This window comes from Nicotiana tabacum, chromosome 8 (assembly GCF_000715075.1).
Source record: "Nicotiana tabacum cultivar K326 chromosome 8, ASM71507v2, whole genome shotgun sequence".
In the NCBI taxonomy this organism is placed as follows: domain Eukaryota; kingdom Viridiplantae; phylum Streptophyta; class Magnoliopsida; order Solanales; family Solanaceae; genus Nicotiana; species Nicotiana tabacum.
In genome coordinates, this window is record NC_134087.1 from 202378702 (window position 1) to 202392495 (window position 13794).

Consider the following 13794-nt stretch of genomic DNA (forward strand, 5'->3'; position numbering starts at 1 on the left):
TAAAAATAACATATATGTGAAAGATCAATCGCGACGCACGCAAGCTAAACTTAACACTAGTATGATAAAGAAGGAAAAAAGAGAGAAAGAGACGAGTTAGTTAAATATTGTATTAACTTTTTTTATATATTTAAGTTTTGGTGGACATAATTACTCAATAGCTATATTAATAAAATATGACCGACATCTGAAAAGATAATCAAGATGCATGAAAGCTGAGTCGAACGCTACCGTTAAAAAAACAAAGAAGAGGAAGGAGATGACTCATTACTTAATATCGCTTGAACTTTCCAACCCAACCCCAAAACCACAGAGACATACATGTAATTATGTATATATAGCCAACTTTGCAATGCATTTCAACATCTCTCTTTATAAGTTCTTGACACTTTTTGTTTTTTCTCCTTTTTATTCTCATTTGATAGTACTATTACTACTACTCAAATAAGAATGCCAAATTTTAGACCATTTCTTCACTTTACTATTCTCATTCTTCTCATCAATTCTGGCCTAATTCTTTGCCACACCAAAGGGCTTAGACCAAAGAGAATTGCCAAAGGAAAACAACTAACAGTGAATATGACACAAGTTCAACAATCAGAACAACAATTTATGAAATGGGTTCAATTTGTTGGAAGCCTAAAACATTCCCTTTTCAAAACAGCCAAAAATAAAATCTTCCCTTCTTTTACTCTTACTGTTGATAAAAATCCTTCTCATGGAGATTTTACTTCAATTCAAGATGCCATTGATTCTCTCCCTTTTGTTAATCTTATCAGAGTTGTTATCAAGATCCATGCAGGAGTTTACACGTAAGTAGTCTCATTAATTTTTATCGATCATAATGGTGTTCCAGCCAGTTTGCGCGTACCTCATTTATTCTACAGGGACTCGTAGTTGAGATGCACGAAAACTGACTCCTTTTTTTCAATTTATAAAATTGAATATTACCCCTTTCTTTGGATGAGTGATTGTCATTTAACTGTGTTCAAGTCAGTTTACGCATATTTCAAGTGCTCTAGTGAATAGTTATAGTCGAGATGCGGGAAAGCTGACACTCCTGTTTTTTCAATTTATAAAATTGAATATTTCCCTTTTCTTTGGATGAGTGATTGTCATTGAACTTTTTCAAGATCGGTTTACATGTACTTCAACTACTCTACTGGATAGTTGTAGTCGAGAATCGAGATACACGAAAGCTGACACTACTGTTTTTTTAATTTATAAAATTGAATATTTCCCCTTCCGTCATTGAACATCTACATTCTACATTTTGTGATTTTTATTGAAATTTTGCTTTTTGAGTTGATCATTTGATGAAGACATGTGTACTAACCATCCATTTCATAAATTTATTGAATTTAAGTTTTTCTCCTTAAAAAGTGTTTGTCTTGGTGTAGTATCATGTGTGTGTAACTCTCCTTTTCTTTTGTTCATTCATCTGTCTTTTCTTAGCCTTCACATGCTGTAATGTTTTGCAGTTGTAGTCAATTGTCAATTCTTGGAATTGTGATGAAAAGAATTTCCTTTTTGTTTTCTGTCCTTTGCTTTTGTCGTTTACAGTCTTGTGATCAGATAGAAAATGTTAAAAACATATGAGTAGTTAAGAGTTATGTTCTTTTCAATTAGGACTATGAAATTGTCAAGTGGTTCATACATTATCTTTTATTTTGTTCCATATAGTTGTTCAAGATTGAAGGGATTCTCAGTGTAATTTTAAAAGTTGCTGCCGTATAATCAGAATGGTTACAGATTCAAATTGCAAAAATAGCTATTTGCAGAAATGCAAGATTAGGCTGCATACATATGAGCCAATGTGATTCGATCCTTCTCTAGACCTGCGCATAAAGGGACACCATATAATCAGAAAGGTGACGGGTTCAAATTGCAAAAAATAGCCTTTTGCAGAAATGCAAGATTAGACTGTATACATATGACCCAATCTAATTCGAACCTTCTTTAGACCTTGTGCATAATGGGAACTTAGTGCACTGAGTTGCCATTTATTTATATTTGTTCAAGATTATGTCTTCAACTCTAAAATTTTATCTCAATTTTTAACTGAAATTATGAATTATTTTGTAGGGAGAAAGTAAATATACCACCATTTAAATCATTTGTAACAATAGAAGGAGCAGGAGCAGATAAAACAATAATTCAGTGGGGAGATACAGCACAAACTCCTGGACCAAATGGAAAACCTCTTGGCACCTTTGGTTCTGCAACTTTTGCTGTGAATTCCCCTTATTTCCAGGCCAAGAATATTACTTTCAAGGTACAAACATTCTTTTTTTGCCTTTTCACTTGCTTGGCCTTTTTTTTTTTTTTTGAAAAAGAAAAAGTTGGAATCCAACAAATTAAACATTGTCTCTTTCTCATGTGCACTCTAACATCCAAATAGCCGACCACTTACTCTAAAGCCACTAAACGTATAATATATACATAATTTATGTATTATATATGTATAATTGTGTATAATCAATATATATGACTCGAAAAAATAAACAGTAAATATGATCGGCTATTTTTGTAAAAATCCCTTATTTATTTCATGCTTAGAAAAAAGTATCAATATGTATGAGTCTAATTCCTTTTGTTGAATCAGTGAATTTTAATATGTGGTAGTAGGCTAGTTACTATTTTATCAAGTTACCAATCAAAGATTATCTTAAAAATTTACATGAACTACAACAACAATAACATACCCAATATTATCCCACAGCGTGGGGTCTGGGGAAGGTAGTGCGTACACTGACCTTATCCCTACCTTGTGAGGATAGAGAGGTTGTTTCCAATAAACCCTCGACTCAAAATTTACATGAACTGACCTTACAAATAACCTGATTGTGTAACTAATATATGCATTTAGTACATAGAACTTAAACTCGTTTATTATTTTGGTGGCGGCCTCTGCTTGGATACCATGTTAGAATGGGTTAACGACCTAATTTAAAAATGTACTCCTAAACATGTCATGACATTTCAATAGCAATAAAGTCATGTCAATAAAGGTAAAATTTAAGTTTAAAGTTAAATTATTTCTTAACATGAAGCAATATATATATTGATCCTTTGTAGAACAGAATAAAAAGAAAAGTGTGTTGCATAAACCGGACAGAGGTAGTATTTAAAATCTGCAAGACTATATTATTACCTTTTCTTTTTATCCAATGTTGTGTATATTGGAAATTCTTGGGTTTCACTCTAATTTGTGAAAGCTAAAAAGAATTATGATAATAATTAAAATGCAGAATACAACACCAGTGCCAGCAGCAGGAGCAATAGGAAAACAAGCAGTAGCATTTAGAATATCAGCAGATACAGCAGCTTTTGTAGGGTGTAAATTTTTGGGAGCTCAAGATACACTCTATGATCATTTGGGTAGACATTATTACAAAGATTGCTACATTGAAGGTTCTGTGGACTTCATCTTTGGCAATGGCCTCTCTTTCTTTGAGGTAATCACTTACTTTATATTAAAACGTTGATGTTCGTTTTAATTCTACGTTGTTTTGATCATCTAAAATCTTAATCGCTTAATGCTTGAAAGGATTTAAGTTATAAACCTTTCTGATGTAGAAGATCAGACTAAGCTGCAACCACAGAGCATACTTAGACAGTACCTTGGCTCTGATACCAATTGTTGCGGAAGCCAAATGTATATAGTGTGAATAAGTCACAACTACTATACCAAAAATTATGACAGCCACCAAATAATAAATAAGACAATAAAATAACAATAAAGGAAACACCAGAATTTACGAGGTTCGGCTAATTTTGCCTACTCCTCGAACACAACCAATATTTTATTCCACTCCAAAAATACAAGTGAAATAATACTAAAGAGAGAAGATACAAATGCCTTAAACAGATGAGAAGGCAAATGAGAGGTGTGTTTAAATCCTAAACATTAAGCCTTATTTTATAGGGGAAAAGTTTCCCACCAACTCCTTAACCCACCGATGTGGGATGGAAATTTGACATAATTCAACAAATCTCCACCTTGGCAAAATTCCACATCTTCAATTTTCTCTCGGTAACAAATTTTGGTTGTGTCTTCATCTTCAATCTTCAGTGTTCAACAATGTTGATCAAATCCAAACAATGTTGAAACTTGACCGCAGTCACCACCTTTGTCAGCATATCAGCAGGATTCTCCGTAGTATGAATTTTCTTCACCGTGACTCCACCTTCTTCTATGATTTCTCGTACAAAATGATACCGAACATCAATGTGCTTCGTCCTTGCATGATAAACTTGGTTCTTCGCTAATTGAATAGCACTTTGACTATCACAAAAAATTGTGATACCTTTTTGTTCAACACCAAGCTCCTTTAGCAATCCTTGAAGCCAAATTGCCTCCTTCACAGCCTCTGTAATAGCCATGTACTCTGCCTCTGTTGTAGACAAAGCAACTGTTGACTACAAAGTAGACTTCCAACTAACTGGTGCCTTTGCAAAAGTAAACACATAACCAGTAGTTGATCTTCGTTTGTCCAGATCACCCGCAAAATCTGAGTCACAATATCCAACTACAGACTGATTGTCTTCCTGCTCAAAAACTAACCCGACATCTACAGTATTATGAATATACCGTAGAATCCACTTCACAGCTTGCCAATGCTCCTTCCCTAGATTGTGCATATATCTGCTAATAACTCCAACAGCTTGTGAAATGTCAGGCCTTGTGCAAACCATTGCATACATCAAGCTACCAACAACATTTGCGTATGGTACCTTTGACATATACTTTCGTTCAACTTCATCCATTGGCGACATAGTAGTACTTAGCTTAAAATGGGAAGCAAGTGGAGTACTAACTGGCTTAGTCTTGTCATCTATGCCAAAACGTTGAAGTACTCTCTTCAAATATTCCTTTTGAGATAAACAGAGTTTCTTTGAACGTCTATCTCTAATTATCTCCATGCCAAGAATTTTCTTTGCCTCACCCAAATCCTTCATCTCGAACTCCTTCTTCAGTTGAATCTTCAACTTATCAATTTCTTCCAAATTCTTGGAAGCTATCAACATATCATCAACATATAGGAGAAGATATACAAAGGAACCATCTTTAAGCTTGTGCAAATACACACAATGATCGTATTTGCTTCTCTTGTACCCTTGCCGCAACATAAACTCGTCATATCGCTTGTACCATTGTCTAGAAGATTGTTTCAATCCGTACAACAATTTTTCAAGTTTGCACACCATATTTTCTTTTCCAGCAACTTTGAATCCTTCTGGCTGAGTCATGTAGATTTCCTCCTCCAAGTTTCCATGTAAAAACGCAGTTTTTACATCCATCTGAACTAGTTCCAAATCCAATTGTGCTACCAAAGCCAACATAATTCTAATGGAGGAATGTTTTACAACTGGAGAAAACACTTCATTGTAATCAATTCCCTCCTTTTGAGCATATCCTTTGGCCACCAATCTTGCTTTGTAGCGAACATCTACTTGGTTAGGAAATCCTTCCTTCTTTGCAAATACTCATTTGCACCCAATTGCTTTCTTTCCCTTCGGAAGATTGGCCAATCTCCATGTATGATTCTGATGAAGGGACTGTATTTCATCATTCATGGCAATCCTCCACTTATCTTCTTCTGAAATTTGGACAGCGTCTTTATAAGTAGTAGGAACATCATCAGCTACAATTGAGGTTGCACAAGCAACCGTCTCTATGAGACGAACAGGTTTCGTTATTGTTCTTTTTGGCCTGCTGGTTGCTATTGATTCAAGTTGTTGTTGAGGTTCCTGAGTTGGAATCTCCTCTACTGGCTCTCCTTCCAGAGGGTAATCTTCATTTGTTTCCTCATCTGCTTCTTGTGTAGGAAAAATAAATTTTCCCTTAAACTCCGCCTGCTTAGAAGCACCTTTATTTTGTTTGGTGTCTTCTGTTACCTTATTTACCATAGCAGATTCATCAAAGGTAACATCTCTGCTGAATATTACTTTCTTTGTCATAGGACACCATAAGCGATATCCTTTGACTCCAGAAGTAATTCCCATAAAAATAGTCTTCTTTGCCCTTGGATCCAATTTTGACTCCGTCACATGATAATATGCAGTTGAGCCAAACACGTGCAAAGAGTTATAATCTACAGCAGGTTTTCCGTACCATTTTTCAAATGGTATCTTGCCATCAATAGCAACAGATGGTAGATGATTAATGAGGTGGCATGCATATGTAATTGCCTCAGCCCAAAATTCTTTGCCCAAGCCAGCATTGGACAACATACATCGTACCTTCTCCAGCAAGGTTCGGTTCATACGTTCTGCCACTCCATTCTGTTGTGGTGTATGTCTAACAGAGTGTCGGACGATGCCATCATTTTCACAGACCTTATTGAAATGATCATTTTTGTATTCACCTCCATTGTCTGTGCGAATACACTTGATTCTCCTGCCTGTCTGATTCTCCACCATCGTCTTCCATTTGAGAAAAATTCCCAACACTTCATCTTTGCTCTTCATTGTATACACCCATACTCTTCGGGAAAAATCATCAACAAAGGTTACAAAATAGTGCTTCCCACCCAATGAATGTGTTTTGGAAGGACCCCAAACATCAGAGTGTACATAATCCAAAATGCCTTTAGTATTATGGATCGCTGTACCAAATTTAACCCTTGTCTGTTTCCCTTTAACACAATGCTCACAAAACTCCAAGTTGCAAGCCTTGACTCCTTTTAACAATCCTTGATCTGATAGAGTTTTCAAGGATTTTCCTCCAGCATGTCCCAAGCGCATGTGCCATAGCTTGGTTGCTTCTGCCTCTTTGTCGTCACTGGATGTTACTGTCGCTGTCCCAATAACTGTACTGCCACAATAGCGGTACATATTATTATTCTTCCGATTAGCCTTCATTACCACTAGTGCACCGGAACATACTCTCATCACTCCATTTTCTGCAATGATTTTAAACCCTTTTGATTCCAGGGCTCCCACAGAGATGAGATTCTTCTTCAAATCCGGTACATATCGAACATCTGTTAATGTTCTGATCATTCCATCATGGTTCCTTAATCGTATTGAACCAATTCCATATGAGGTAAGAGGGCTGTTATCCGCTGTGTGGACGACTCCATATTCTCCTTCTTGAAATTCCACGAACCAGTCCCTGTTGGGACACATATGATAGCTACAAGCCGAGTCCATCAACCATATGTCTGATGATATTGATGACTCTGTTGTAACTAATGAGAAATCTGAATCATCACAATCAGCTACATTTGAATCCATAATGGCCTTTCCATTGTTATGTTTGGCCGTATTCTTCAACTTCGGACAGTCTTTCTTCCAGTGCCCTTTTCTCGACAAAAGGCACATTCATCTTTGCTGGGTCTAGATCTTGACTTGGATCTTCCCTTCTTTGTCCTCGTTTGACTTTGAGGACGACCCCTCACAAATAGTGCTTCTCCTTCTCCGCCCTTCTGTTTTTCTCGCTTTCTTTGTTCATAGCTGTACAAAGCCGAACAAACTTCTCTAAGAGAAACTTCGTCATTTCCATGGAGTAGAGTAGTTTCAAGGTGCTCGTACTCATCATGAAGTGACGCCAACAACATCAAGGCCAAGTCACCATCATCATAAGTTGTATCCATATTTTGCAAATCTGTGACCAACTTATTGAAACTGGTGATATGTTCATTTATCGTGGTACCAGGAACATAGGTGAAGTGAAACAGTCTCTTCTTCATGTACAATTTATTTTGACTATTTTTTCTTCAAAAATTTATCCTCCAGTGCTTTCCATAATTTACTTGCAGAAGTTTCCTTTGTGTATGGATATTTCTGCTCTCTAGCAAGGTAGGATCGAATGGTACCGCTAGCAACACGGTTGATAATTCTCCAATCTTCTTCTCCAATAACATCTGGTTTCTTTTCTTCAATGGCCAGATCTAGCCCTTGTTGAAAAAGGACATCTAGAACCTCGCCTTGCCACATCCCAAAATGTCCGGACCCGTCAAAAATTTCTTCCGCAAATTTCGCATTTGACACAATTCTTGTCATAAGCGAAGATGCCAATGATGACGTATTGTTGACACTTGATGTAGATTCTTCTTGTTTATTGTCTCCCATATTTGACACAAATATTATTTAATAGCTGACGACACAAATCAAGATTATTTCCTTTCTGATGTAGAAGATCAGACTAAGCTGCAACTACAGAGCATACTCAGACAGAACCTTGACTCAGTTACCAAGATAAATCTTTTCTGATGTGGAAGATCAGACTATGCTGCAACCACAGAGCATACTTAGACAGTACCTTGGTTCTGATACCAATTGTTGCGGAAGCCAAATGTATATAGTGTGAATAAGTCACAACTACTATACCAAAAATTATGACAGCCACCAAATAATAAATAAGACAATAAAACAACAATAAAGGAAACACCAGAATTTACGAGGCTCGGCTAATTTTGCCTACTCCTCGGACACAACCAATATTTTATTCCACTCCAAAAATACAAGTGAAATAATACTAAAGAGAGAAGATACAAATGCCTTAAACAGATGAGAAGGCAAATGAGAGGTGTGTTTAAATCCTAAACATTAAGCCTTCTTTTATAGAGGAAAAGTTTCCCACCAACTCCTTAACCCACCGATGTGGGATGGAAATTTGACATAATTCAACAAGTTTAGTGCACCGGCTTGCCCTTTAGTGATAAAAGGTGTGATTGACTTTATATAAAACATGGAAATGGAAGTGGAGGATTGCTGATTAACATTTCCACCAACAACTTGAGAATTGAGAGTTTTGATAAAGCTTTCCCTTATTGCTACTATCTTTCTATTGAATGAGATACTTGCTCTATATGGTCTCTCTTCTTTTTTGGGATGTATAGCAATTATCTGAAGGCATTTTTCATCTACATTTTTAAATTGGGAAAAGAAAAAAAAAAAAGAATCCACCTATGTGTTATGGAATATTCTATAGGCTCTATGTATCAGTATATGCTCCCTCCATTTCAATTTGTTTGGCATTGTTTGTTTATCAAGAGCATTTGATTTGAAGTTATATTGGACTAAATTAATTTTGATGTTGGAGTTAACCTTTAGATATTCATAGACTATACGAAAAATATTACGGTACAAAGAAAAAAAAATAGAAGCTGAAATAATTGTAGACATAATAATGTCAGATTCCTCATAAGAGAAATAGTTTCAGAATCAATTTCTTTATATGTTCACATCTATACTCTTATCTGTATATCTAGGGAATCAGTTGTCTCCTCTATGGTGATTTTTTCTGTAAATAGAACCATGAAAAACTTAGGAATAATAGACAACTAAAGTCTAATATAGGATAACTTGCAAAAAAAATAGAGTAATAATAATCAATTAAATTGCATTACTAATATAAAAAATAATTTACACCTAAACTCAATGTTGTCCGACAGAGGACCTACATTGAACTTAATGGGTGCTTGAGCACCCATTATATTTTACTCAAAACATTATATTTTTATGTTTGAAGCTAGAAATAATACACAAAGATATCGACTGGGCATCCAATCTCAGAATAGAAAGTCCAGTTAAAGACAGTTGAACCCCCACGACCAGGGGGAATCTATATACAAAGCTAGATAGAGGCGAGGCTAGAGTTTTAAGTTTATGAGTTCAGGATTCTAATCATTTTAAGTTACTGAATTCTAAATTGATAATTTATATATATTCAATGAATTTTTTAAGACGAATATATGGTTCGAACTAAAGCTATTAGTATCGACCGAAACCCACTCCCGATACTTTAGCTCCGCCCCTGAGGGTACTGTTGTCAGCAAAGGCGGAGCCAATATTTGAAGTTTATGGGTTCGGGGTTCTAATCCTTTTAAGTTAATGAGTTCTAAATTAATAATTTGTACATATTGAATGAATTTGGTAAGATAAATATATGGATTGGACCAAAATGATTGGGTTCGATCAAACCCGTACTCGATGGGCTAGCTCCACCCTTGGGTGCCACACCAACCGGCCGCCTTGGCTGAGTTGAAACTTTGCATATAAGCTTGATCAGTTGATGCACTGATCTATGAACGAATTTTTTTTATATAATAATTGGAATATTATTTGTGCATTTAATTTGAAAAGAATAACTCGAACCGAAGCCAAAGTTGATCAAATCGATTAGATGTAAGTCTATTTGAATAGTGTAAATAGCAACACTTGTACTTTCAAAACAGTACCCGAAACCTACAAATCCTGGATCCGTCTTGTCTCTGTCCATGACTTAAAGATCCTGAGTCTGCCAGTACCGATTTGATGGTGTGTGTTGTTAAATCATTCAGGGATGTCATTTGCACGCAATAGCACCAGTGACAGGGGCAGTAACAGCACAAGGAAGAAGCAGTATGTTGGAGGACACTGGCTTTAGCTTTGTCAACTGTAAAGTCACGGGTTCTGGTGCTTTGTACCTTGGAAGAGCTTGGGGTCCCTTCTCTAGGGTTGTCTTTGCTTACACTTATATGGACAATATTATCATCCCTAAAGGTTGGCATAATTGGGGTGACCCCCTTCGTGAAATGTAAGTTCCTTCTACTATTAGCTATTTCGTCCTCTGTTTCATTTTATATGTCGGTGTTTAACTGCGTACAAATTCTTTTTTTGATGCATATCAAGAGCTAGCACACTTAAAACTTGTAGTCCTAGACAGAGACGGACCTGCCCTTTAGGTAAGGGGTCATGGACCCTGGTAATTTCAGAAAAAATATATGTACATATGTGTATATATCTTAAATAACATGTATATATTTTGATTGGTATCCTAAGATTCAAATCTTAGTCAGCTATATTAGTCGATTTAGGGAGAGGGGCACAACTTAACTTTTAGTATATGCTACCTAAGTTCGATTCCGACTCCAGCATTTCCTCAAATACTTATTCGAAAGCGGTTTTCCTGCCACTTTCAAATCATGACTTTGCCTCTGGTCCTAGATGACATTTCTATGGCTATATCAATATGTCATTTAGGTTAAAATGCAAGTTTTAAAGCTATAAAGACCGGGCTACAGTTAGTGGGCAGAAGAGGGTTCGTCCGAACCCCCTTCGTCGCATGAACCATTTTCCGCCAGAAAATTACATTAAGGTTAATTTTTTTTATGTGTGTATATTAGATATTGAATCCGCTTGGTATCTTTGTATTTTTTACTATTTTACTTTTTAAATTCTCTTGATGAAAATTATGCTTCCGCTATTGACTAAAGAGTACTAAAATGTAGAAATATATCAATTTTTGGATATACTAAACAGGAAAAAGCGTTTTAACTTATTCCTCAATTTGCTAATCCAAATAAACTTTAAACAGGTTGACTCATGACATATTCATTGATCTAAACTTTTTTTTTTCTTCAAAAAATTGCCCTTTTAATACCACTCAATAGATGGTGCAAGTCCTACCTTATTTTAAAAAAATATATATTTAACCTTTTGATCTAAAATGTGGACGGCCTTACACTTTTTCATTAAATAATAGAGTCTAGACTCTAGATAAGTTTTTTTTTTCTTGCCAAAAAAAAAAAAAACCAAATTTAACATATCTACATGCTAATGTGTGGCTAAGCTTATAAAGCGCAAAATTAATTATAGAATTACCTTTTTGCTATAATATATACTAGTTGGCGTGGGACGGTGACTGTCCCTTTTATCTGTTCTTTCTGTTACCTATCTACACAAATGGTATTGGAAATTTGTCATATTAACCTTTTCCAGAGTAGCACTAGCTTCACTATTCCACTATCTCCATACAAATTTGTTCATCATCCTTTAATAATATACACATTGTCATCAATCATCATTTTTTAGTGGGGCCATCAGTTCGAACTGGATAAAGAAAAGTTATTGATAATGCAACTTCGGATTAATTCGACAAGTAAATTTCGAATATCAAATGATTAGGTAATAATTTGTGACATATTTTGAAGAAAAATTAAACATGAAAATACAGATGCAGATCTAAAATTTGCAGTCAGTATACATTTTAAAATATTGCCTAACATATAGTTCGAGCAGAAAGCCGTGAGAATGCTCACATCCATGGTTGAGAGTTGCATATATGATCATGTGCAGTGGCGGAGCCAGGATTTTAACGAAAAGGAGGTCAAAATTTAAAGTAGACCCAAGAAGAAGCCAAAGGGTATTAATATATAGTATATATACATATATAAAATAAAAAAAAACTATACAATATAATTTCCGACAAGTGTTGAATACACGTGGCTCCGCTACTAAATGCAAGTCTATTGTAAATTATCAACTGTAATCCACATGTAGCGCACAACATGTAAAGGGGTATGCTAAAAAGCCACTATATACCAAAAAAAAATAAAGTTGTTCTTTTAGGATATGTTTAGCTTAATTGGGAGAAATTAATGACCTTTTGCATGCAGATAATGTATCATATACATACAACTAATTGGTTATGCTTAAGTAGTAATCGTTGACTAATTCAGATCTTCATACAGATAATATTATTTTTTATTTAATTCCATTTGTCTTTTTATTATTGATAATTAATGTTACTTTTCTGGACAGGACTGTATTTTTTGGGCAATACAAATGTAGTGGACCAGGGGCAAGTTTTGCAGGAAGAGTTTCGTGGTGCAGAGAACTAACTGATCAAGAAGCTAAGCCTTTTATTTCACTTAGCTTTATTGATGGCTCTGAATGGATTAATTTTTAAAGAAATAAATTATCTGCACTACAAATTTTTCTCTTTCTTATTTGTTTATTTTGGCTTACTTTGTAAAATCCATGTATCTTGTAGTTGTTCAGAGAGGCATAGAGTAGAGAAGTTGTGAGAATAATGAAAATTCAAAGACTATATATAACACGAGTGTTGGAAAAGAAAAAGAAAAGAATTTTTCAGCCTCTATATATTCATCAAATTCAAGACCTATAAATGGAGAAACCCCTGGTACGAAGCTTTCCTATTTAATGGATTATTATATTCAACGTTAAATTTAAATTAATCGGGCTATATATAAAGGGTGATTGGATTATATATTTTAGTGGTTCTTTCTTTCTATTATATAGAAGAGAAAGAGTTTCGACATGTCTGTTTCATGTCATTTTAAAAAAGCTCCAGGGTATATTAGTCATTTCGCACCAATTCTTACCATATCATACACAAAAAGGATAAAATTGTAATTCAGCAAGCAACCGTGGGTAGTACTTCTCATTAAAGATCTTATTCAAATGCTTGTATTAAACCAAATCTTCTAAGAAAATTTTGACTAATTCATACATAAAACTGAATAACTTTCTTAAGATGTACACTTTAAAATATGTTGTGTTGGTGAACTTCTACGCAATAAGTTATGGCGATCACCAGGATTTGACCAGAAATTCGAACGATCATCATAATGTGTCGTTAAGGCTAGTGTAGAGGTTATTTTTTCAAAATATTTCTTAATGATGTCAAATTTAAATGCTGGCATCAAAAAATTCTATTTTTGCAAATCACCCTTGCTGAAGGCAGATTAGGCCATTCCAGAAATGGGCTCAGTACTTACTGAAGGCCTTTAGTCCATCTCATGGTCCACCACTTGCAGAACTAGGAAATATAGGGGAGAAATTCAAAAATAGCCAGATTTATAACTGGTCGTTCAAAAATAGCCCAATTTCAAAAGTAATCGAAATTTAGTCACTTTTCATGTAAAGATAAATCTGAGCGAAAATACTGTTCAAAACCCGGAAAATACGCCAGTATATTATACTGGAGTTCAGGATAAGTACACTAAAACTCCAGCATAATATACTGGAGTTCCAGCAAGTATAATTGTCCAATATAAT

At 35.1% G+C, this 13794-nt stretch overlaps 1 protein-coding gene across 2 annotated transcripts; it reads left to right on the plus strand.

Annotated features, from left to right (window-relative positions):
• The first annotated feature begins 305 nt into the window (after positions 1-305).
• LOC107764818 (putative pectinesterase 53) lies at positions 306-12876 on the plus strand. 2 transcript variants are annotated; one of them, XM_075220055.1, is made up of 6 exons: positions 306-812; positions 2086-2275; positions 3252-3458; positions 10293-10528; positions 10624-10676; positions 12535-12876. In XM_075220055.1, exons 1-6 carry the CDS (start codon positions 451-453, stop codon positions 12612-12614), a joined length of 1128 nt encoding a protein of 375 aa, XP_075076156.1. In that variant the 5' UTR covers positions 306-450; the 3' UTR covers positions 12615-12876. The 2 variants fall into 2 exon arrangements, with proteins under 2 accessions (XP_075076156.1, XP_075076155.1); XM_075220054.1 differs by lacking the exon at positions 10624-10676 and having other exon boundaries at positions 310-812.
• The last annotated feature ends 918 nt before the right edge of the window (positions 12877-13794 follow it).